We start from the raw sequence: 26,740 nt of genomic DNA, 5'->3' as shown, positions 1-26,740 counted from the left end.
TGTGTTTTTTTGGTCATTTTGTGTATTTTTTGGTCATTTTGTGTCTTTTTTTTAATCATTTTGTGGGCAGTTTGTGTCTTTTTTTAGTCATTTTGTGTCTTTTTTGGTCAATTTGTGTCTTTTTTTGATCATTTTGTGTCTAATTTTTGGTCAATTTGATTCTTTTTTGGGTAATTTTGTGTCTTTTCTGACAAATGCCAAAGTAGCAAGTTATAACTTTACAATGAGTCTCTGGCTTGAAGCTAACTGTTTTTAGTTGTTGTCTTCTTCATTATCTTCATGATCTTCTTCCCACAGCCAGTCAGACTGATTGACTGATCATTTACATGTCTACAACTTACTGTATGCATGCAATTATGCATTGCTTCATGTATTGCTCTTAGTGGATTATGCATGTTTTCCTACCTGATTTAATTTGGTAAAACTTGGAAATATAAATTATTGACATTAAGGGCAATAATGTAAGTTAGCACAACAAAGGAAGCCAGTTGTCTGCTCAAAAACAAGTTGGTGAGTTGTTGTTACTTATATCTTTAAGTTGGGGTTCACAACAAGGGACAATAGTTCTGATAACTCTTATTTCTTTGTTGGGAAATTCGGTCATTAGCGAAAGCTAGCGGCTAACTGATGCTAGCGGCTAACTGATGCGAGCGGCTAACTGATGCTAGTGGCTAACTGATGCTAGCGGCTAACTGATGCTAGCGCCGCTGCTTGTTACAGCTACAAGAGTAGCCATTAGCGTATCAATGCTAACTCAAAATTGTGGTCGCATCATTAGCTAACATTTCATAGCGGCGTTACAATCGTGCCAATTCAGCACATTGCAGAAGTTAGCAGAAGTAAGGATTAAAAGTTATTACAATGTAAAATAATAAATTAGTACAACTTACAGTTGAGTTGAATTCAGAGTTGAGCAAACTCAAAGACAAAAACTTATAGTTTAATTGTCCAACTTAAAATTTTATCGAAGTTTGTTGCCTTGAAATTTTGAGTTCACCCAACTTTTCTTTTGTTGCAGTGTGGGCAGAAGTATTTTAATATTCTTTTATATTTTGTAGTAGTGTGATTTTGGCTTTGTTTTTATTTTAAACTGAATTTCATTGTATAACTTCTTTGTTATTCATAGGTAGTTAACAATAAAAGTTTGTATTTTATAGAAAAACATGTGATATATTCTCATATTTTGCCTCAGAAGAGTTTCAGCTCCTGCTGCAGTCAGAGGGAGAACAGAGGACAGAGGACATAGCCTCGCTATGACAGTTCTATGACAGTTCTTCTGTATTTTGACAGGTTGTAACTGAAGCTGCAATGAAGTCATTGGAGGGATTTACAGTCCAACTGAGCCGATTGTTCACACATGTTGGGAAGTCAGGAGAGCAGTGTTGGTTTTTAAATTTCTGTCACATGTTTTTCTAAAAGGTTTCTTTCTTCTTCTTCTTTGTTTTTGGTCAAAAATCAGATGTAGTTTGAGTCGAGGTGGGAGGACTGAGGTGAGCATATATAAGCTGACATACAGCGAAGGAAGATTTATTACATACAGATACATGTTAATCTTCCACATATTGATAATACAAAAATGCCATACACATTTGTTTTCTGTTGAGTTTTTCCATTTGAAGATTTTTCTTTGATTCTGCAGGAAATTCCTCTGGTGTCAGGCCTGAGTTATTAATAAAGACAACAATAAAAAGAGGCCTTTGTGGCTTTTTATTTTTTTATTGCATTGAGACATCAAAAAATGTCTTCAGCAGACGGCACAGAAAGTAACTCAGTAAATCACTGAGAAAATATATAGTTCATGTTCTTTCCTGCTCATTTCTCTTATGTGACAATTCCAATTTTATTTTTCTGCAGAAATCTAAAGAGCACACGTTCCCAGAAAGCTCCTGAGAAGGAAGGATTTTACTTTTTTTTTTTGCAGAGATTTTTCTGCAAAGAGATTTTGCAGTGTGCATTCAGCATTTTTAATGTAATCCTTGTGTTAACTGTTTTTCGTGTGTTTTTTTGTAATTTCTTTGTGTGTTTTTATGCATGTTTTGTGTGAGTTTGTGTTTTTTATGTGTGTTTTTGGTGTGTTTTTGTGTGTGTTTTTGGTGTGTTTTTGGTATGTTTTTGTGTGTTTTGAGTGTGTTTTTTTGTGTGTTTTTGTGTGTTTTGAGTGTGTTTTTGGTGTGTTTTTATGTGTTTTGAGTGTGTTTTTACGTGTGTTTTTGGTGTGTTTTTCTGTGTGTTTTTGGTGTGTTTTTCTGTGTGTTTTTGGTGTGTTTTTCTGTGTGTTTTTGGTGTGTTTTTGTGTGTTTTGAGTGTGTTTTTCTGTGTGTTTTTGGTGTGTTTTTCTGTGTGTTTTTGGTGTGTTTTTGTGTGTTTTTTCGTGTGTTTTTGTAATTTCTCTCTGTGTTTTTATGTACGTTTTGTGTCAGTTTGTGTTTTTTATGTATGTTTTGTGTGTGTTTTTTGTGTTTTTATGTGTGTTTTTATGTGTGTTTTTGTGTGTGTTTTTATGTGTGTGTTTTTGTGTGTTTTGAGTGTGTTTTTATGGGTGTTTTTTGTAATTTTGTGTTTTTTTGTGTGTTTTTATGTGTGTTTTTTATGTGTCTTTTTGGTGTGTTTTTGTGTGTTTTGAGTGTGTTTTTATGTGTGTTTTTTGTAATTTTGTGTGTTTTTATGTATGTTTTGTGTGTTTTTGTGTGTTTTGAGTGAGTTTTATGTGTGTTTTTTGTCATTTTCTAGTGGGTTTTTTTTCAAAATGTTGATCCAGTAATTGAAAATGAATAAACAATAATAATCAGGTCATATAGGTGAGGTTGTGCTGAAAACAATGATACAAAAAAAAGACACAAAATCACCAAAAAAAGACACAAAATGATCAAAGAAAAGACACAAAATGAACGAAAAAGACACAAAATGACCAAAAAAGACACAAAATGATCGAAGAAAAGACACAAAATGAACGAAAAAGACACAAAATGACCAAAAAAGACACAAAATGATCGAAGAAAAGACACAAAATGAACAAAAGAAGACACAAAATGACCAAAAAAGACACAAAATGATCGAAGAAAAGACACAAAATGAACAAAAGAAGACACAAAATGACCAAAAAAGACACAAAATGATCAAAGAAAAGACACAAAATGAACGAAAAAGACACAAAATTAACAAAAGAAGACACAAAATGACCAAAAAAGACACAAAATTATCAAAGAAAACCCACAAAATGACAAAAAAGACACAAAAAAACAAAAAAAAAACCCACAAAATGACTAAAAAAGGACAAAAAGACTAAAACATGTGAACACTTTAACACAGTGGAGAGAGCTGATTGGTTGATTGGCTGACTGGTTTTCTGTATGTTTGCCCTGCGAATGATTTGACACTAATCTACAGATCTGTGTGAGTGAAACATGTTTTGTATTATGAGGACGTGAGATAAGAAGCTGCTGTAATGTGCCCAATGTGCTGTAATCTCCCTAAAGATCTCCTTCTCTTCTCAGTCCAGCAGTTCACTGCTGCAGCTCTGGATTACAATCCTCACTAAGTTATTATGTTTTTTAAATCTTTTTTTATCTAACAGATTGCTGGATGTCTTGGCTGAAACTGGTCCCCACAATGAATGTTGGCACTGCATGTGTGTGCAAACCACAGATACGGTTCAATCTCATCAATCATTTTTGAAGCACAATTATGTTGAAGATGAACGTTTCTGAACCGCAGCACACTGTAGAGAATTACTGTTTCCAAGATGTGACAATTGGTGTTTTAAAGGCTTTCTACCCTTGTAAATGTCTCGACTATGTTTTCACTTCATGTTGGAACTCATTTCATGAATAAAACCGACAACAAGAGACATTTTCCGGGTGACGCAAAACTTTTGAGTGCTAGTGTAAGTATTTCTCTAAGTGTTCATTTTGTGTCTTTTCTTTGATCATTTTGTGTTTTTTTTGGTCATTTTGTGTCTTCTTTTGTTCATTTTGTGTCTTTTCTTTGATCATTTTGTGTCTTTTTTGGTCATTTTGTGTCTTTTCTTTGATCATTTTGTGTTTTTTTTGGTCATTTTGTGTCTTCTTTTGTTCATTTTGTGTCTTTTTCGTTCATTTTGTGTCTTTTCTTTGATCATTTTGTGTCTTTTTTGGTCATTTTGTGTCTTCTTTTGTTCATTTTGTGTCTTTTCTGTTCATTTTGTGTCTTTTCTTTGATCATTTTGTGTTTTTTTGGTCATTTTGTGTCTTTTTTTTGGTCATTTTGTGTCTTTTTTGGTCATTTTGTGTCTTTTTTTTGGTCATTTTGTGTCTTTTTTGGTCATTTTGTGTCTTCTTTTGTTCATTTTGTGTCTTTTCTTTGGTCATTTTGTGTCTTTTTTGGTCATTTTGTGTCTTTTGTGTTCATTTTGTGTCTTTTTTGTTCATTTTGTGTCTTTTCTTTGATCATTTTGTGTCTTTTTTGGTCATTTTGTGTCTTTTCTTTGATCATTTTGTGTTTTTTTGGTCATTTTGTGTCTTTTTTTTGGTCATTTTGTGTCTTTTTTGGTCATTTTGTGTCTTCTTTTGTTCATTTTGTGTCTTTCCTTTTGATCATTTTGTGTCTTTTGTGTTCATTTTGTGTCTTTTTCATTCATTTTGTGTCTTTTTCATTCATTTTGTGTCTTTTTTGTTCATTTTGTGTCTTTTCTATAACACCAAATGGTGGTATATCCCCCATAACTTTCCTTTAAGGATAACTGGGTCTGGGTTCTTATGGGTTAAAGTCCTTGGTTATATTATATCAAAAGCTTTTAAGGAACTCCATAGATATACTGTGATTTTATCAGTAGTACGTAAGTACACAAGTCAGTGGTTTCAGACAGGATTTATTCCTTCCTACCAAGTCTTCAAATTCCTTTATGAAAACAATCTGTCCCTCTAGCGAGACCACCGTCCTCGCTGTGTTTGGCTCCAGCAGCTCCATCATGAACTCTGCTGCTGCTGGATCCGTCTGCTGCCTTTTGACAGTATTTACCACCAGATGCTCCTCTCATACACTTCTACGCATCTCAGGATCTGCCCTACCTCTCAGGGAGATCTTTTAACCCATAAGAACCTATGGTGACACCCGTGTAACAAACACTTTAAATCTTCCAGAATCTCCCATATTCAGAACAGAAATGTGAAAAAATAGCTAATTTCAAAAAATGTATTTGTTACTGACCATAATTCCTGAACAAATTCAGGAATACTGGTCAAAAGTTTTAGAACACACCAACTTTTCCAGAATTTAATTGAAAATGATGCAGTTTAATGTCTCAGTGTACTCTGAAATTAATGCACATTTAAAATTCTTTATTGAGCATGGTAGTGTTTTGAAAATAAAAAAAGATTCAAAATCACATTTTATGTTGAATTAATGACTAAAAAAAGACACAGAATGACCAAAAAAGACACTAAACGACCAAAAAAGACACAAAATGACAAAAAAAACACACACAAAATGACCAAAAAAAGACACAAAATGACTAAAAAAAGACACAAAATGACTTACAAAGACATGAAAAGAATTCAAAAATGGACAAAATAGCCCAAGACTCCATAGAGTTAAGTTGTTAACCCATTTCTTGTTCCCTGAAAAAGGCCTACTTGTATAATTCTGAAATGTACATTATTTTCCAGTTTTGGTTAAGCTTACCTTTTTTTATTTACCTCTGGCAGTTCACCACTTACCTTTGGACCCTTTCAAGCTGTTCATTTGACTTGAACTGCTTGAATTTCAATAAAAACTGGAAAAATTGGGGTGTTCTAAAACTTTTGACCGGTAGTGCATATGTTATGGAGATGTAAACAAAAATAATAATCTATTTATTATTGATTTATTCTTATTTTGTGACTTAAAAACAAATCTGACAAAAAAATTATTGTTAAACAGCACTATAAATGTCACAATTTTGATAAATGTTGTGGAAATGCAAACAAAATTTGTGTCTCTGTAAGCAGAAAATGTGTCTAATGTGACTGATGCTAGCGGCTAACTGATGCTAGCGGCTAACTGATGCTAGCGGCTAACTTATCTAGTTTTTGTATTTGAAAATAAGAAATATCATAAACATAAATACCATAAACGCCCAATGTATCGTATATGTCACATCACAGATCTTTGACATTTAGGGGTATTATTATTATTATTTTTTTAAACATCATTATGTGATTATTTCTTTGTTGTGAAATTCGGTCATTAGCGAAAGCTAGCGGCTAACTGATGCTAGCGGCTAACTGATGCTAGCCGCTAACTAATCTAGTTTTTGTATTTGAAAATAAGAAATATCATAAACATAAATACCATAAACGCCCAATGTATCGTTTATGTCACATCACAGATCTTTGACATTTAGGGGCAGTGTTATTATTATTTTTTTAAACATCATTATGTGTTCTATGTGTCCCCATAATTCTCCTTTAAGGATTATGGGTCTGGGTTCTTATGGGTTCAAGTATCTTGGGAGGGGGAAGTGTGCAAACTGCACATCTTGTCCACAGGGGGGCCTCAGGGGTCAGTGCTCGGGCCCCTTTCTCTTTTTTTTTAATGTACACCACTTCACTTGGCGCAGTCATCCGCAATCATGGCTTCTCATACCACCGTTACGCCGATGATAACCAGCTATTCCTGTCCTCCCCGCCAAACCACCTCAGGAGCCGTGTTTCCATCAATGCATTTCTCTGCACACATGAGAAAAAGCTTGATGGAAACACCAAAATCCAAAGAAAGTGCATATAAGTTTTTTATGCTTGATTAACCCATTTAAGCTGGGAAAGCATTATCGCATTTCTACCATTAAAGCCGGGAGCGCTGTTGCGTCACTCTACCATTAAGGCCGGGACAGCGGATATGTCATTTTGTAGTATTTGTATTTTTTTCCACCTATTTTCGGTCTCTTGGCCAATGAAATGCATCAGAATACATGCGGGAGTGTCGCAATGCATCATGGGACTTTTCCAGAACTTATAAATCATGGAGGAAGAGGACTATAGCGGAGGCATATCTATATATATATATATATCTATGAGCGGAGGAGCTCAGCAGGAAGTGACGGAAGATGAAAACAGCGCCGATGATTTTATTGCTGATCCGACTTTGAACCCTCGGAACCAATCGACCGGCATTTATGGATGAGGAATATGTTTTTAGACGACATATTTTCACCGAAGAACAGACAGATTTGTGGCCATCTGGAGATAATAATAATATTATTAATAATATATTAATATTAATATTAATAATAATAGGCTAATTGATTGTGATGATGATATAAGAAATCATGACTGTTTATGTCTTATATTACTTTATGCGTCGTTGAGTACCCTGAAAAGTGCAATATATAAAATGTATTATTATTATTTAGTATTATTATTATTATGATATATATATATATATATTATTATTACAGTAGGGTAATGAGAACTATGTCTTGTTCTTCCAGTGGTCATATCATGTTTGCATCTTGCTAATGGGCATGTATTAGTATTATGCATAGGATTTTTTATTCAGTCAAATGTAACATTTGCTGAGTTTGTTGATTTTTAAAAAACTTTATTGAAGGTTTGGACAAATAAATTCAACTTCTCATGAAAGCCACGGGTATAAGCTCTCAAATACTTTTTGAATTTCATTTCTATCTGCTACAGAGGCTGAAAAATCTTCTGTTGAATTTCCAGAAAAACTTCAGGTTTGAGGGGGTTCTTAGGTTTTACAGGCAGTTTTTTCTGGGCGTTTTAGGCCTAAATGGGTTAATATCCAGCTTGGATCCACGCAACTTGTGCCCACAAGTTCTGCACAAAAGTTGGGTGTCCTGATTGATGAACAACTGACATTCAGGTTCCAGATCGGGTCGAATCTCCCTCTACAACATGAGTGGCAAATCTGAGCGAAAAAAGACGCAGATTTACGAGAAAAAAGTGGAAAAAAAGCAACTTTTTTCTCCCAGATTCACCACTTTAACCCTTAATAGGACACTCATTGAAATACTTGCAAATTCCAAATTTTAACCCTAGAGAATATTGGAGGATATTACATACTGTCAGAATGTGTAAAAAAAACATACGAAAATAATATTTTGAGAAAAAAGTTTACAAGATGAAAGTGGCAAATCTACACGAAAAAAATGCGCAGAATTATGAGATTTAAAGTGGTGAATCTGGGAGAAAAAAGTTGCTTTTTTCACACTTTTTTCTCATAAATCTGCAACTTTTTTTGCGGTTTGTCACTTTAATCTAGTCAATTTGCAACTTTTTTCTCGAAATATTACCTGAAGTTACCAAATATAGTTATTTGCCTGATAAAGGGTTAATGCAACATTTAAAATTTTGGCTTCAAAATTTTATTTGACTTTAATGGAAACACGAGGACTGTCCATACCTGTCCAGTTTTGGATTTCAAAATAAGGGAAATTTTCCAGCTCGTTCATGATTGATGAACAGCTGACATTTCAGGTTCCAGATCGTGTGGAATCTCCCTCTACAACACGAGGAAGATCAGAGCCCACCTGACGGAGCATGCAGTACTCCTGGTGGAGGCCCTCCTGATATCAGGATTTAGACTGTTTCAGCTCTGTGCTGGCAGGTCTCTCTGCATGCTCCGTGACCTCTGACCTCTGCAGATGATCTAGAACGCGACGGTGCATCTGGTCTTCAACCGGCCCAGAGAGCGCTCCATGATTCATCCTCTGCTCTGGCTCACAGCTGCAGCCCGCATCAAACTCAAAACTCTGTCTCTCGCCCATAAAACAGCCACTGGCACCGCTGCTGCCTACCTCAGCTGCTTTATTCAGGCCGACACTCTCAAACTCACTACGATCCTCCAGAGGAAGCCCCATGTCTCAGACTAGAGCAGGGAAGGGCCACTTAATGCTGCAGGGGGCCTCAGATTATCATGTTAACTACCACAGGGCCACATATAGGAGCAGCACTTAACCAGATATGATGAAACTGATATTTTAAATATGTTTACAGTGCAGTAACTTCACATATTTCATGCTCAAATGCATGCTTACATTAATTGCAAGAAGTAATTTTATGCATTTTTGCACTGCACTTTTAAGACTTCATGTTTTTGTTCATTTTGTGTCTTCTTTTGTTCATTTTGTGTCTTTTCTTTGATCATTTTGTGTCTTTTTTGGTCATTTTGTGTCTTTTCTTTGATCATTTGTGTCTTCTTTTGTTCATTTTGAGTCTATTTGTTCATTTTGTGTCTTTTTGTTCATTTTGTATCTTTTTTGTTCATTTTGTGTCTTTTCTTTGATCATTTTGTGTCTTTTTTGGTCATTTTGTGTCTTTTCTTTGATCATTTTGTGTCTTTTTTGTTCATTTTGTGTCTTTTCTTTGATCATTTTGTGTCTTTTCTTTGATCATTTTGTGTCTTTTGTGTTCATTTTGTGTCTTTTTTGTTCATTTTGTGTCTTTTTCGTTCATTTTGTGTCTTTTTTGTTAATTTTGTGTCTTTTTTGTTCATTTTGTGTCTTTTTCGTTCATTTTGTGTCTTTTCTTTGATCATTTTGTGTCTTTTCTTTGTTCATTTTGTGTCTTTTTTTGTCATTTTGAGTTTGTTCATTTTGTGTCTTTTTGTTTGCAGTGCAGTAACTTAACATATTTCATGCTCTAATGCATGTTTAACAGTATAAATAGGAATACAAAAGGTTTGAAGCAAATAAAAAATAACCACTTACTGTGATTTCTTTTTTTTTTCAGTGCAAGAACAGCAGACCAACATTAATTATAAGAAGTCATTTTGTCCATTTTTACGCTTTTGGTCATTTTGTGTCTTTTCTTTGATCATTTTGTGTCTTTTTTGGTTGTGTGTGTGTGTGTGTGTGTGTGTGTGTGTGTGTGTTCTTGTACTTCCTACATAGTGGGGACCAGAACACATTTTTAACCAACAAAGTTGCAAAGTGAGGCCGGTCCTCACTTCTTTGAAGGCTTTTTTAAGATTTCAGACTTTATTTTAGGGTTAAAAGTTACAGTTAGGTTCATGTTAGGGTTAATGTGAGGGGCTCGGGAACAAGGTTATTATAGTTAACGAAAAGGAAACGAAATAACGAAAAGTAGAATTGGAAAACAATTGAAACTGTATTTTGTGGTTACAAAACTAACTAAAATTACAGTGAAAATGTCCTTCATTTTCGTCTTTGTCAACTTTTTTCATACATTATGAAGATGGATCAGACAAAGGAAATAAAGGCAAAATTTACTGTGACCTCTTTTAATCTCCCACCCAACAAATACCCCATTACAAAAAACTACAACTAATAAAAACTGAACTAAAACTAGCAAACTCACTCTAAAAACTCATTAAAACTAACTGAATTTGAAAACAAAAATTCACAACGAAATTAAAACTAAAAATAATGAAAAATTCACAAAGATAGCAGTACAAAAATGTGTGTGTGTGTGTGGTTGTGTGTGTGTGTGTGTCACCTGTGGCGGTGATGTGTGTGTCTTCTGTGATCTGCTCCAGTCTTCCCAGCAAAGCTTCGATGTTGGCTTTAATTTGAGTCAACTCGGACTTAATCGCCTGAAGCTCTGCACCTTTAACAGCTGGTAGAGAGACACAGACAGAGACAGAGAGAGAGAGAGAGAGAGAGATATTTAGATTTAGATTTTTCAAACCACCTTTATTTGCTCGTCACAGAATAACCAAATCAAAACAGACAAAACACAGAAATAAAAACAAAATAAATTAAGTTAGATTCAGTTGAAAATAGTTCCAAACACCAGCTCATCGTTCTCCACACACTGAAATAAATCATGATGTAGTCATTTCATTTTACTTAATATATTTGATAAAATGTATTAAATATAAATGCGTCCTTGATTTTAAGGCAGTTGTTTAAGTCAGTAGTTCTCAACCTTTTTGAAAAAAGACACAAAATGACCAAAGAAGACACAAAATGACCAAAAAAAGAAACAAAATGACCAAAAAGACACAAAATGACTAAAAAAAGACACAAAATGACCAAAAAAAGAAACAAAATGACCAAAAAGACACAAAATGACTAAAAAAAGACACAAAATGACCAAAAAAAGAAACAAAATTACCAAACAGACACAAAATGACTAAAAAAAGATACAAAATGACCAAAAAAGGAAACAAAATGACCAAAAAAGACACAAAATGATCAAAAAAAGACACAAAAAAGACACAAAATGACAAAAACACACAAAATTACCCAAAAAAAGACATTAAGTGACCAAAAAGACTAAAAGACATTAACACATGAACACTTTAACACAGTGGAGACAGAGCTGACTTCCAAAATGATTTGGCGACCCCCAGAAATCATCTCGCGACCCCAATTGGGGTCCCGACCCCAAGGTTGAGAACAGCTGGTTTAAGTGACTTTAATATAAAAATGTTTGAGATAGAATCTACTTATTTTGATCACATTAAATATAATCTTTATGTGTATGTAATTCTAAATCAAGAGAATTTTGAATGAATCCAACACAATAGAATTAGTCTGTTTTTAATTGACAGGCACTTCCTGTTAAGTTGTTATTAACTCAACTTGTAACGTAGTTAGATTTAATTAATAATATTGCGTGCAATCTGTTGCCTCAATTTTATTGAGTAGCTATTGTTGATCTTTCTTTACGGTGTATGTTGTGCTCTGCACAAAGAAAAAAAAAGTCAAAGCAGCCACTTGACTGTCATTTTTGGTGTCAGCTATAAAATCTTCTCACTTGTGCACATTTGAAAAATCATTCAAGATGTTAGAAAACTTTAAAGAATGTGAGAATGGCAGCAGAATGTGTGAAAACTGCCTTTTTCCCCTGCAGAAGTTCCTGGTGTTAGTTTCTCTGGTGGTCAAAGCAAAAGCAGAAACCAGTCAAATTTGCGGACATCATGTTTTATTTGCTCTGGCAGACGCAGCTGGTCACAATCCCATTCAGATAAAAGTTCAAAAATACCCAGAATGTAATGACACATGTGGAACACTTTTAAAGTTTGACACTTTTAAAGTTTAAAGAGTGTCAAGCATTGTTTGCTAAAAGTTGACTCGCACACTTCCTAAATGAGCTGAACGATTTGAAGCTTGAATTAAGTTTTGTAAAATCTGGAACTAGTTAAGTGCCAAAAAATGTGTTGATAATAATAAATACTTTACAGCATTCAAACCCAATCACCAGTTAGACTTCTGAAACTCCAGATTTGACACCATTTTACTCTCGTCTGCATCCAATTTTATTATTGGAGTGACACCGCCATCGTGTTTATGTCACTTTAGATTTTCCTTAACAAAGTAGAAACTATTTCCTGTGTCAATCTGTGTGAAACACTCAGGATTCATGCATTAACACAGCACACACTGCCAAGTTAAACTACTTGAGTTAATTGAGTCCCACTGTTAGAAGTGGAAAGTGACATTTCTTACAAACTGGAGACACACTGGAGGAGGTGGTGGAGAGATGACCTGTCAACATGTTGGAGGCCATCTTTAAATACTGATTTTAAAAATCCGCTACACAAAACCTTTATGGACCAAAAAAACAGCAGTGGACGGCTCCTCTCAAAAGATTCAAAAGATCCTTCTCTCCTATAATTATTATTAGGGCCACGGGGCAATCGCACCGAGCACTGGTCCCATCCAGCAATAGCTGTAGGGACCAGTGCTGCACTACTGTTATACTGTGGATTTCTTCTCATTCCTCTTCCGGACGCAATTTCGTCCCGCTACTAGTCCTACAACTTAAAGAGTTGCAGGACAAATTATATCTCAAAACGTGTGGTTTGATCGGGATCGGTGTGCTATTACTTTTCTCTACGGAATACGAATTTTTCGCGACGTAAGTGAATGGGACGGCCGACAAAAAATGGGCGAAAAAGAACAATAATTGGAGATTTTTAAACGTCTACTTCTCCGGCATAATTTCACCTAGAGACTCCATTTAAACTTTAAACAGTAGACACAAGTCTTGTGTACCGGTGTATTAATCCACGTTTCGATAGGTCATATAGTTTTTTATCAATCCCTGTTCAATGACCATGATCATTTTTGGAGAAATTCTGAGATTATAATGGGTGTGTATTGCACGGAATGTTCGTGTCAGAGTGTGTGATGTCATCGCTCAGAGTGTAGAGGGAGAGGTAAAACTGTCAAAAAATTAATTTTAAAACTGCGCTCCAGGCCGCAAATTCCACTCTACAGAAATAATTTATACATAGAAACGTAGAAAAATTAGTCTTCTCCCTCACAATCCTCTGGTAAAGCTGTCAGAGTTATAGTTTGGGCGTAGGACGCACAGATGATCCACCAACACCACCAACAGCCTCATTGGCTCCCATATTAAAAACACAGAGATTTCTAAAAGAAGGGAGATGTAACAGTTTTTTTAGATCGCTCTAACAAAGCTATTTTTTAATTTTTCTTAAAAAAAAACATATGTAGACGTTCAGGAAGAACTCAGGACACTCAAAGTGAAGTCGGATCAATGATAGGTATTATGGTTTAGCCAAAAATGCTTTCTGTTTGAGGCCAGAAATTTCAGTCTGTCCAACTCTGCTGTCACTATGCCGGAACAGGTGGCAGTTAATTCTGTTGATTGCTTTGATCTTTGAAGTGATTACAGTTACAGATACACACACACACACACATGCGCGTAAGCACGCACACTCCTCACACATGCATACACCTGCTTCAAACACACACACGCACGCACAGTAACTTTATGTGATTTAATTACACACACACACACACACACACACACACACACACACATTTACATTTACATTTAGCAGACGCTTTTATCCAAAGCGACTTACAGGAAGAGTAAAAACAAACAAACACACACACACACACTTTGAGGTTAAAGGGCATAGTTTGAAATCTCTGAAGAATCTCATCATAGTGTACACACACCGGCAGTAGCCCCCGTGGCCCTTTCAGAATTTCCCCAGAGGAAATTTTCTAGTTTATTTCTGTTATATCTAGTGCACCTTTTCATAGTGTTGACCCCGAGGCCAGCAAGTTGTAACTGTCAGCTCTTTATTCTGAGCATCCCAATGAGCGGTGGAGAAAAAAGTGTCAGTTCTGTTTTGATATTGCTTTCCAAAGCCATTTGTAATGCAAGTTTGATGAGTACACAGAAAGACACTCAAACCAGTGACACGAAAAGTAAAAAAAAAAATGCTTTGTGAACTCTGCAGAGTGAAATTCATTGAAACTCAACTGCTGTTTGTAGAGAAAAGAAAAGGTTCAGGTCAAAGTGGAATAAGAAAAGAGCTGACGGGGCATCAGCGTCTCTCTTCACAACCACAATATGAACATGATGCGAAATGAATGTTTAATGAGCAGGATGCAAAAAATAAAGTGACAACAGCAGCCCTCCTGCTTCAACCTTTCACTGACATGTAAAACATGGAGCTGAAAGGCTGATGAAGAGGAGGATGGGGTCACGAGGAGGTTGGAGTTAGTGAGGAAGATACGATGATAAGAGAAGAAGATAAACGACAGAGAAGGAAGACAGAAAACGACATGTTTGCATGAGAATATTGGACTTCAACCAACCAGATTACACTGATGAACTCAGAAAAAAGTGTCATTTTTTTTTACCAATATTGAACTTCCTCACAACATTTTTAATTTTCTGAGACACTGAGTTTTGAGTTTTCATTATCTCTAATAAGCATGTTGTCCGTGACCCCCGCTCATTGAACACAATCTCACACGCACAGTTCAGATCACTCAAAAAAGACACAAAATGAGCAAAAAAAGACACAAAATGACCAAAAAAGACACAAATTGACCACAAAATGATAAAAAAAGACACAAATTGACCAAAAAAGACACAAATTGACCACAAAATGATAAAAAAAAGACACAAAATGAGAAAAAAAAAGACACAAAATGAGCAAAAAAGACACAAAATGACCAAAAGACACAAAATGACAAAAAAAAGACACAAAATGACAAAAAAAGGAAACAAAATGACCAAAAAAGACACAAATTGACCACAAGATGATCAAAAAAAGACACAAAATGACCAAAGAAGACACAAATTGACCACACAATGATAAAAAAGACACAAAATGAATATTGGACTTCAACCAACCAGATTACACTGATGAACTCAGATAAAAGTGTCATTCTGGAGAAAGAGAGTTGATGGTGGAGTCTAATTCCTGGGACGTCAAATGTTTACACAGACAGACAGAGGCCAGACTTACATCTCTGTTTGTGACCGTTTGTTTGTTACGGCTCTGGTTGTTTTTAAAGTGCTTTTTTTTTTTAACCAATATTGAACTTCTTCACAACATTTTTTATTTTCTGAGACACTGAGTTTTGAAGTTTCATTCTCTCTAAGCCAGAATCATCAAAATAACAAGAAATACAGGCTTGAAATATTTCACTCTATGTGTAATGAATCTATATAATGTATGAGTTTCACTTTCTGAGATGATTGACAAAAAATATTGAACTTTTTAATGATATTCTAATTTTTTTGAGATGTACCTGTATTAGCCTTCATACAGACAGACAGACAGACAGACATCTCTGTTTGTTGCCTACAGCAATAGAGTGAAATATTTCACTCTATGCGTGATGAATCTATATAATATATGAGTTTCACTTTCTGGAATGATGAGAAATGAGAAATTAATTGAACTTCCATCAATCCATCCATTCTCGTCTGCTTATCCGGGGCCGGGTCGCGGGGGCAACAGGTTAAGCAGGGCATGTACCTGTATTAGCCTTCATAGAGACAGACAGACAGACAGACAGACAGACAGACAGACTTACATCTCTGTTTGTTGCCGTTTGTTTGTTGCGGCTCTGGTTGTTTTTAAAGTGCTTTTTTTTTTTTTTTTTTTACCAATATTGAACTTCTTCACAACATTTTACATTTTCTGAGACACTGAGTTTTGATTTTTCATTATTTCTAAACAGTTTCTCTCTAAGAGTTTCACTTTCTGAAATTACTGACAATAAATATTGAACTTCCATCGATCCATCCTTTTTCGTCTGCTTATCCGGCATGTAGCTGTATTAGCCTTCATAGAGACAGACAGACAGACAGACAGACTCACATCTCTGTTTGTTTCCGTTGCTGGTGGGGAGGACGGAGGTGTTGCGTGTCAGCAGTTTGACCGGCAAAGATTTGACCCGTCTGACCAGCGGCACCGCGACCCGAGGACGTTTAACGGGGACCACCCGAGGGACCGGAGACACCCGGCCATGGTACTCAAACAACCTGCAGACGGAGAACAGAAGAAGAAGAAGAGAGAGGAAGCAGAGGGAGATAGAAAGGGAGAGAACACACACTGTAACAAAAGATAAACAATATAAAATTGAGGCAACAGATTGCACACAATATTATTAATTAAATCTAAATACGTTACAAGTTGAGTTAATAACAACTTAACAGGAAGTGCCTGTCAATTAAAAACGGACTTATTCTATTGAGTTGGATTCATTCAAAATTGTCTTGATTTAGAATTACAGACACATAAAGATTATATTTAATGTGATCAAAATAAGTAGATTCTGTCTCAAACATTTTTATATTAAAGTTACTTAAAGCAGTAGTTCTCAACCTTTTTGAGTGCCGACCCCCAATTTAACATGCATGTTGTCTCACTGAACAGAATCTCACAGTTCAGATCATACAAACTCAGTTGATACGACGAATTTTGGACAAATAATGAAGCAGACAACAACTAAAACATCTCTCTGACCAAAATGACCAAAATATTACATAAAATTAAGCAAAAAAAGGACTCAAATTGACCACAAAATGACAAAAAATGACCACAAAAAGACACAAATTGACCACAAAATGACAAAAAATGACCACAAAAAGACACAAATTGACCAAAAAAGACAGAAAATGGCCAAAAAAAGACAGAAAATTGGCCCTTAAAAGAAACAAAATGACCAAAAAAAGGCACAAAATGACCAAAAAAGTAAATAGAATGACCAAAAAGACACAAAATGACCAAAAAAAGACACAAAATGACCAAAAAAAGGAAACAAAATGAACAAAAAAGACTCAAAATGACCAAAAAAAAGACGCAAAATGACCCAAAAAGAAAGAAATTACCAAAAAAAGACACAAAATGACAAAAAAAGACACAAAATGACCAAAAAAAGACACAAAATGACCAAAAAATACACAAAATGACCAAAAAAGACACAAAATGACCAAAAAAAGACACAAAATGACAAAAAAAGACACAAAATGACCAAAAAAAGGAAACAAAATGAACAAAAAAAACCTAATTGGGGTCCCGACCCCAAGGTTGAGAATAGCTGACTTAAACAACTGCCTCAAAATCAAGGACGCATTTATATTTAATACAGTTGATCAAATATATTCAGTAAAATAAAATGACTAAAGAATAATTTATTACAGCGTAGAGAGGAAGCGAGAGTTGAAAAGGGTAAAAATGGAGGAGGAGAAGAGCGTTTGGGAAGATGAGAGGAACAAACAAAACAAAAAGAAACAAAATATAGAATCATACTTCATAACAACCCCGACTGAGAGGTCAAAGATGGCAACACTTTTATAAGCAGCTTACTCGTCTCTGCGTGTTCTAATGTGGTTAGTTTAAAAGAAATGAATCAGCATTACATCTTCTTCTTTTTGCAGAAAAACAGCACAAAGCTGCAAAAACAGACATCAATCAAACAACGGAGAGCTATTTCGAATGTCATATTTGGAAACTTAACAAGCGAATTAAGATGTTTTTCTCATGATTTAGTAGTTTATCATTTATTTCAGAGCTTTTGCACAATCATCATCCATCATCCCCGTTTAATTTCTTCCAGTTACAAGAAGCTCCTGTATTTCCAGCATGTTTGTCATTGTGGTTCATTGTGGGAATGTACGCTTTGCTTTTTGTTGTTTATTTTAGAGCGTTGCCATGGTGATGTACCTCCATATCTGTGTGAAAAATTGTATCTTTCAGTGTGATCTTGAAGAATGATAACAAAAAGCTTGTAATTCTTTTCATCTTTGGCCATAAATTCTTACTGTCAATCCTTTTTTCAGGTCGTAAGAAGTGATGTCAGGTTGTTTGAGCTCACAGCTGCAGTTAAATTCAAACACCCACATTTTCAATTTTGAAGCCAATATATTAACGTCATCTGGCTCCAAAAGAATCAGTAGGATTGAATATTAATGTAAAGAGACAATCTGTCTTGATTTAAAGTATTTTTCTTGACTGTATTTGAACAAAACATCATGTTCTCCTGACATCACTCTGTCCAGCACGTTACCTCTCGATGTGGTGGTCACAAAGAAACAAAATGAGCAAAAAAAGGCACAAAATGACCAAAAAAGACACAAATTGACCACAAAATGATAAAAAAAGACACAAAATTAGCAAAAAAAGACACAAAATGACCAAAAAAGACACAAAATGATCCATAAAAGAAACAAAATGACTAAAAAAAGACACAAAATGACCAAAAAAAGACACAAAATGATCCATAAAAGAAACAAAATGACCAAAAAAAGGAAACAAAATGACCAAAAAAGACACAAAATGACCAAAAAAGACACAAAATTACAAAAAAAGATACAAAATGACCCAAAAAAGACACAAAATGACTTAAAAAAAGACACAAAATGACCAAAAAAAGACAAAAATTACCAAAAAAGACACAAATTGAACACAAAATGATAAAAAAAGACACAAAATGACTAAAAAAAAGACACAAAATGACCAAAAAAAGGAAACAAAATGACCAAAAAAGACACAAATTGACCACAAAATGATAAAAAAAGACACAAAATGATCCATAAAAGAAACAAAATGACCAAAAGACACAAAATGACCAAAAAAAGACAAAAATGACCAAAAAAGAGACAAAATGATAAAAAAAAGACACAAAATTACAAAAAAAGACACAAAATGACCAAAAAAAGACAAAAATGACCAAAAAAGACACAAAATGATAAAAAAAAGACACAAAATGACCAAAAAAGACACAAAATGATCAAAAAAAGACACAAAATGACCTAAAAAGATACACAATGACCAAATTAAATGACCAAAAAGACTAAAACACATGAACACTTTAACACAGTGGAGACAGAGCTGACTTCCAAAATGATTTGGCGACCCCCAGAAATCATCTCGCGACCCCAATTGGGGCCGGGACCCCAAGGTTGAGAATAGCTGGTCAAGGTAAACCATAGTGCCATGCAGACAGAAGCTTTTACTACTGTGGATTTAAAAAAATAGTTCATTAATGTGTATAATCTGTGTTATATTGAAACTGAAATATAGGCTTTTTTTTTTTCATGAATGCTCCACACACGGTAACCTTCTGGCAGCTGTGGTTGCCAGAAGGTTACCGTACTAAATACGGTAACTTTCAAGTTTTTCTAATATTACGGTAAAATGATATTAGCAGTGTTGATTTCACATTTAAGATTGCCATTTTATTCCATATTTTACCCTAAAAAATAAACACAGTTAGACACAGTTAAACATGGACTAGACTTTAGAAAGCTTACCCGAATGTTATGACCCTTTATTAGCCATAATAGGCTCCAATTAATAAATAATGAATTAATTCCGTCATTTTAATTAGATGTTTTTGACCAGAACAGCTTGATTCACAGTGCTGAGCTTCAACTCAAATTCATCTTCAGGTTCTCAGCTTTCAGATGATTTTCAACACTTCTATTCAAAAACAGACATCAATCAAACAACGGAGAGCTATTTCCAATGTCATATTTGGAAACTTAACAAGCGAATTAAGATGTTTTTCTCATGATTTAGTAGTTTATCATTTTTTTATTTCAGAGCTTTTGCACAATCATCATCCATCATCCCCGTTTAATTTCTTCCAGTTACAAGAAGCTCCTGTATTTCCAGCATGTTTGTCATTGTGGTTCAGAGGGAATGTACGCTTTGCTTTTTGTTGTTTATTTTAGAGCGTTGCCATGGTGATGTACCTCCATATTTGTGTGAAAAATTGTATCTTTCAGTATGATCTTGAAGAATGATAACAAAAAGCTTGTAATTCTTTTCATCTTTGGCCATAAATTCTTACTGTCAATCCTTTTTTCAGGTCATAAGACATGATGTCAGGTTGTTTGAGCTCACAGCTGCAGTTAAATTCAAACACCCACATTTTCAATTTTGAAGCCAATGTATTAACGTCATCTGGCTTCAAAAGAATCAGTAGGATTGAATATTAATGTAAAGAGACAATCCGTCTTCATTTAAAGTATTTTTCTTGACTGTATTTGAACAAAACATCATGTTCTCCTGACATCACTCTGTGGGGAAAATGTCCAGCAGATTACCTCTCGATGTGGTGGTCAAGGTCAGTAGTTCTCAACCTTTTTGAGTCGCGACCCCAAATTTAACATGCATGTTGTCCGTGACCCCCACTCACTGAACAGAATCTCACAGGCACAGTTCAGATCACCCAAAAAAGACACAAAATGACCAAAAAAAGACACAAAATGACCAAAAAAGACACAAATTGACCACAAAATGATAAAAAAAGACACAAAATGACCAAAAAAGACAAAAAATGACCAAAAAATACACAAAATTACAAAAAAATGACCAAATGACCAAAGTTTTTGAACCCAAATCTCAGCATGGATTCTTCTCTGTTGTTCCAAAGCTCTTTATATATTGATGTTATATTCTGGAGGGTTTTTATCACCATTTTTATCCATTCTCCGTATGAATAAAATCGCATTATTGAGCACCAAATGTGTAGCAAATGGTTTGGTCCTGTTCACCTCTGTCATATTGTTTGTGTGTTTTTTATACGTTTTGGACGGGTTGATGGCAAATTTCTGGTTCTGAGTCTAGTTTTAGGGGTTTTGAGTCTAGTTTTGGAGGCTCTGAGTCTAGTTTTAGGGGTTCTGAGTCTAGTTTTAGGGTTTTTGAGTCTAGTTTTAGGGGTTCTGAGTCTAGTTTTAGGGTTTTTGAGTCTAGTTTTAGGGGTTTTGAATCTAGTTTTAGGGTTTTTGAGTCTAGTTTTAGGGGTTTTGAATCTGGTTTTAGGGGTTCTGAGTCGTTGTACTACCCTGTGCAATGACAATAAAGGCTTTCTGATTCTGATTCTGATTAAGCCAAAAAGTGCTGCAACAACTTATGGGACACAGTTGAACATGGACTGGAATTTAGAAAGCTTGATGTGATTGAAGGCGTGGTGGCCAAGTGGTAAGGCGTTGGTCTCGTAAACCAAAGATCATGGGTTCGACCCCCATCCATGCCTGCATTAAATGAATAAATGAAACTAATTGAAGAACTCCCTTTGCCTTTGAGACAGTCTCATGTGAGTGACATTAAGGGAAATTTGATCCTGTTGGCCAAGTCCTTAAGTATAGTAAGGAAGCCTTTGATATGTCACCTACATCCACGCTTAAATGTAGAAAAACCTGTGTTTTTATAGCTCTTATTGCACTATACCTTGAGTGAGACTGGCATGCATGCTAACCGCTAGCTCATGAAGCAATTAATTAAATTGTAACCGTTAAAAGTTGAGATGTAGCTCTAGGGGCAACGTTAACACTTGAGGTGTGAAATACAGGATCAGAGTTTAGAGTAAGAAGTTCAGAGTTAATATTTAAACATTTACACTTACAGGTTTGATTTAGTGTCACTTCCTTTTTACACTTGGTTTTGACAACTATTTATGGACTGAGAGTTAATTATAATGGATAAACTCTATCCAGAGTATAATTAACTCTACTAGTGTATGTCTAGTTTAACACCAATAATTCAACTCTTTTCAATTTGCTGTGTAGATTATGTAATTTTGACAATTTTGAATTCTAATAAAGAGAATAAATGCTGATTCCTGAGATTAGAAACAAATCTCTCACTAGTGGAAATGTTTATTGTAGATATCTGTAATTTATTCATATGACTTTTACCATTGGACCTTGATTGTTTGCTTTCACTCTTCCTGTAAGTCGCTTTGGATAAAAGCGTCTGCTAAATGACTAAATGTAAATGATGGAAACTCTGTGAGAATTATTGAAAGGTCAACTGGGGACAGGGAATTTTTCACAGAGCAATAAATTGATGAAACTGTGTAAATTAAAACAATTCTCCATCTTGACAATATAATCCAAATTAGATAAATATTATGACTCAATATGTGGGCATCGTTTCTGTGAGTCTGTTTTGGATGCCTGGTTAATATTTGGTCATAGTACATAAAATAAAAACTTCAAACAATAGCTCTTCAGTAAACCATTTGACAAGTTGTGAATTGAATTTGAAGCCAAAATGGAAAAGTTTGATTTTATTTCATTGAACTCCCTTCGGCCTAACACCATAAAACCCTATGAGATTGGTTCCAGTGCTGTGATGTATTTAACCTCTTGGGACAAGCAGCATCTCCTTTAAATCACCACAGATCTTTGTCCAGATGGCACTGAGCTTTATTCCTCCACCTCAACATGCATCTTCACAAGGATAAAAAGAAATAATGGTAAATCATACGGTTTAATGTGGCAGGTTAATTTGACTGTTTGGACAAAACTCGGCAAATGCTCAGAGCAGACAAGGTCTTTAACGCAAAGATTTACTGTACGGCTCAGAGCTCAAGAGAACTTTGATTTGTGCTCAGAAGAATAAGAAACATGAAGAAGGTTTGACATAAATTAGAGGGTGAGAGGTGAATAAAGCCGGCATGAAATTAGTAAGAAAAGAAGGAAATGTGCGTGTACGACTATAGGTAGATGTATAGGACACCATGTGTGTTAGATCCATTCACATCCACACATTCATGGCCCTAAAACAGGATGAAGGGAGACTTCCAGATCTCAGTGATTGGTGTAAATCAATGGTGAGGTCTGGGAACCAGCTGTGCAGCATGTTCTAACATAAGGCAAGCTGCTTTAACATTACATCAGTAGCTGTTTCACCAGTTGTAGATGCTGATAAATGCTGATTCCTGAGATTAAAAACAAATCTCTCACTAGTGGAAATGTTCATTGTAGATATCTGTAATCTATTCATATGACTTTTACCATTGGAGTTCATTCAAATTCGATCACAAATATCTATAATTCAGATTTGATGTCTTGTAAGAGTAAACTAGAAAATTTCCTCTGGGGAAATTCTGAAAGGGCCACGGGGGCTACTGCCGGTGTGTGTACACTATGATGAGATTCTTCAGAGATTTATAACTATGCCCTTTAACCTCAAAATGTGTGTGTGTGTGTGTGTGTGTGTGTGTGTGTGTACTTAAAATCACATAAAGTTACCTGTGTGTGCGTGTATGAAGCATGTGTATGCATGTGTGAGGAGTGTGCGCACTTTAGTGCATGTGTGTGTGTATCTGTAACTGTAATCACATCAAAGGCAATCAGATCAAAGCAATCAACAGAATTAACTGACAGCAGAGGTGGACAGACTGGAATTTCTGGCCTCGAACAGAAAGCATTTTTGGCAAAACCATAATAACTATCATTGATCCGACTTCACTTTGAGCGTCCTGAGTTCTTCCTTAACGTCTACATATGTTGTTTTTTTTAAGAAAAATGAAAAAATACCTTTGTTAGAGCGATCTAAAAAAACTGTTACATCTCCCTTTTTCCGAAATCTCCCTGTGTTTTTAATATGGGAGCCAATGAGGCTGTTGGTGGTGTTGGTGGATCATCTGTGCGTCCTACGCCCAAACTATAACTCTGACAGCTTTACCAGAGGATTGTGAGGGAGAAGACTAATTTTCCTACATTTCTATGTATAAATTATTTCTGTAGAGTGGAATTTGCGGCCTGGAGAGCAGTTTTCAAATTTAATTTTTGACAATTTTTTCTCTCCCTCTACACTCTGGCGATGATGTCACACACTGTGATACGAACATTCCGTGCAAGACACACCCATTATAATCTCAGAATTTCTCCAAAAATGATCATGGTCATTGAACAGGGATTGATAAAAAACTTTATGACCTATCGAAACGTGGATTAATACACCGATACACAAGACTTGTGTCTACTGTTTAAAGTTTAAATGGAGTCTCTAGGTGAAATTATGCCGGAGAAGTAGACGTTTAAAAATCTCCAATTATTGTTCTTTTTCGTTCATTTTTTGTCGGCCGTCCCATTCATTTCAATGCAAAATTTTGGGCAGTTTTTCTCGACTTGCGTCGCGAAAAATTCGTATTCTGTAGAGAAAAGTAATAGCACACCGATCCTGATCAAACCGCACGTTTTGATGTATAATTTGTCCTGCAACTCTTCAAGTTGTAGGACTAGTAGCGGGACGAAATTGCGTCCGGAAGAGGAAGAAGAAGAAATCCACAGTATAACAGTAGTGCAGCACTGGTCCCTACAGATATTGCTGTAGGGACCAGTGCTCGGTGCGATTGCCCCGAGGCCCTAATAATTGTAAACGTCGGAAGTGAAGTTGTTACGAAGGTGACATGAGCCATGTGAGTTACGTAAACAAATGTGAGCTACGTTCAAAGTCATTTACTTTTATTTTCACAAGGACACAAACCCCGTTCTCTTTTTGGCCTAAAACAGTGATTTCAGTTGGTAAAACTTGGAAACATAAATTATTGACATTTAGGGCAATAATGTAAGTTAGCACAACAAAGGAAGCCAGTTGTCTGCTCAAAAACAAGTTGGTGAGTTGTTGTTACTTATATCTTTAAGTTGGGGTTCACAACAAGGGACAATAGTTCTGCTAACTCTTATTTCTTTGTTGTGAAATTCGGTCATTAGCGAAAGCTAGCGGCTAACTGATGCTAGCGGCTAACCGATGCTAGCGGCTAACTGATGCTAGCGGCGCTGCTTGTTACAGCTACAAGAGTAGCCATTAGCGTATCAATGCTAACTCAAAATTGTGGTCACAACATTAGCTGACATTTCATAGTGGCGTTACAACCGTGCCAGAGAAATTCAGAGTTGAGCAAACTCAAAAACAAAACTTAAAATATTTTGTTTAATTGTCCAACTTAAAAGTTTGTTGCCTTGAAATTTTGAGTTCACCCAACTTTCCTTTTTTTGCAGTGTTGGACACTACATGGTGTTAGTATTACTGAGTCATGTTACATTCATCTGTTGTTTCTTGTTTGGCCTCAGTTGCCATGTTTTGCTTTCAGCATGCAGTAACTTTGAGGTCATCCTGGACAGTATTTGTTATTCTTTTGGATTGTTGCAATAATAACAAACATGCATTTGCATAAAGCAGCATATTTCTCCACTCCCGTGTTGATAAGAGTATAACGCCGCTATGAAATGTCAGCTAATGTTGCGACCGCAATTTTGAGTTAGCATTGATATGCTAATGGCTACTCTTGTAGCTGTAACAAGCAGCCCCGCTAGCATCAGTTAGCCGCTAGCATCAGTTAGCCGCTAGCATAAGTTATCCGCTAGCTTTCGCTAATGAATTTCACCGCTTTCCTGCATTTCCCAACAAAGAAATAAGAGTTAGCAGAACTATTGTCCCTTGTTGTGAACCTAATTTAAAGATATAAGTAACAACAACTCACCAACTTGTTTTTGAGCAGACAACTGGCTTCCTTTGTTGTGCTAACTTACATTATTGCCCTAAATGTCAATAATTTATATTTCCAAGTTTTACCAACTTAAATCACTGTTTTGGGCCAAAAAATACAAGTTGGCTTTCTTGCAGTGTGTTAAAAATGTATAAAATATCCCGTTAATCCTGTTTTGCAGTGTTAGTGAGAGTCCGCAGTTTGTTCTTGAGACAGATGTTTGGCCAGTGAAGCTCAGCTGGGTTTCTCAGAATCTGGTACAGGGTCTGATTCTGGAGGGGTTAAGTTAAGGAGGTTAAGTAGACCAGCTTGTGGCCAGAAGATCTCTGGATTGAATCCTGTACTGTGGTGTATTGAGTGTCGTAGCTTCAACTCCATCCAACATTTCTCGGATGAACTGAGAGCCCAACTAGGAGCCAGACCTTATCGCTCAACTTCAATATCCAAACTATGATTTTATGATTTTATGACTGAGTGTGAGCAGGATTCTGCAGCCAGGCTCCAAAGTCTTCTTGAAAGCTTTCCCAGAAAAAGTTAGACCGTTATAGCAGCAGATTAATGCCCATAGTCCACATGCCTTTGGCTGTCCACATGCTTCTGGCCAGGTCTGGTTTGCAGCAACCTTCACTTTTGCTCATTTAAAAAAGACTTTCAGTCTTGTATCTTTCTCAGTGAAGATGTAATTAGTTTGAGGTCAAGTACGTTGAACTGTTTGGCCATGAAACGGCTCCTTGGTTGGCTCGTCTTTGTGTTTAATCATCGTTTTGTTGCAGATTGAGGCCTATGTGTTAACCCTTTGATGCACAACATGGGTCAAAAATGACCCGCATTCATTTCCCATGTTATTTCATGCTGGCTGTGTGTTTGAATATCTTTTTTTTTATTATTACAACAGATCATTATTTCCATTTTTACTTTCATACTTTATGAAGAAAAATCGGTCAACACATTTGACGATCATTGATGGGAACACATGGGTCTAAAATGACCTTGTGCGTTAGAAGCGTAGTGATAAAAAAAGTGATTCACTAAATTAACAATTTGAGTATATGTGTAACTATGTTTGTCTTATTTTGAAGGTTTAACTTTAAAAGGGTTGTTAGAACCACCAGATTACATTGGAAAATCACATATTTTAACATTTGAGACTTGACATGACAACAAAAAATTAGGATGTATAATGATCAAAAACAAGTTATTTGAAGAAAACCTGCAATACTGAATGATGAAATAAATTTATTGCAAAGATAGAGAATATAAAAACTTCTGAATTACAGTGGAGTA

The 26,740-nt window shown here is 35.5% G+C and overlaps 1 protein-coding gene and 1 non-coding gene across 3 annotated transcripts in view; one reads left to right on the top strand and one right to left on the bottom strand.

Annotated features, from left to right (window-relative positions):
* raly (RALY heterogeneous nuclear ribonucleoprotein) overlaps positions 1-26,740 on the bottom strand; it is a 216,564-nt gene that overhangs the window by 5,607 nt on the left and 184,217 nt on the right. For both annotated transcript variants that reach the window (XM_059329979.1, XM_059329980.1), the window contains exons 6-7: positions 16,045-16,208; positions 10,434-10,553 (exon numbers count right to left, since the gene is read on the bottom strand). In XM_059329979.1, coding sequence (XP_059185962.1) covers positions 10,434-10,553; positions 16,045-16,208 — 284 coding nt within the window. The remainder of the gene's footprint in view (positions 1-10,433; positions 10,554-16,044; positions 16,209-26,740) is intronic.
* Positions 21,140-21,211, top strand: trnat-cgu (transfer RNA threonine (anticodon CGU)). Its single transcript has one exon. It is a non-coding gene; the product is annotated as a tRNA-Thr (tRNA).

The sequence above is a fragment of the Centropristis striata genome, chromosome 3 (assembly GCF_030273125.1).
Source record: "Centropristis striata isolate RG_2023a ecotype Rhode Island chromosome 3, C.striata_1.0, whole genome shotgun sequence".
Classification (NCBI taxonomy): domain Eukaryota; kingdom Metazoa; phylum Chordata; class Actinopteri; order Perciformes; family Serranidae; genus Centropristis; species Centropristis striata.
The sequence above is the reverse complement of the archived record's forward strand: the minus strand, read 5'-3'. Positions and strand labels throughout refer to the sequence as shown.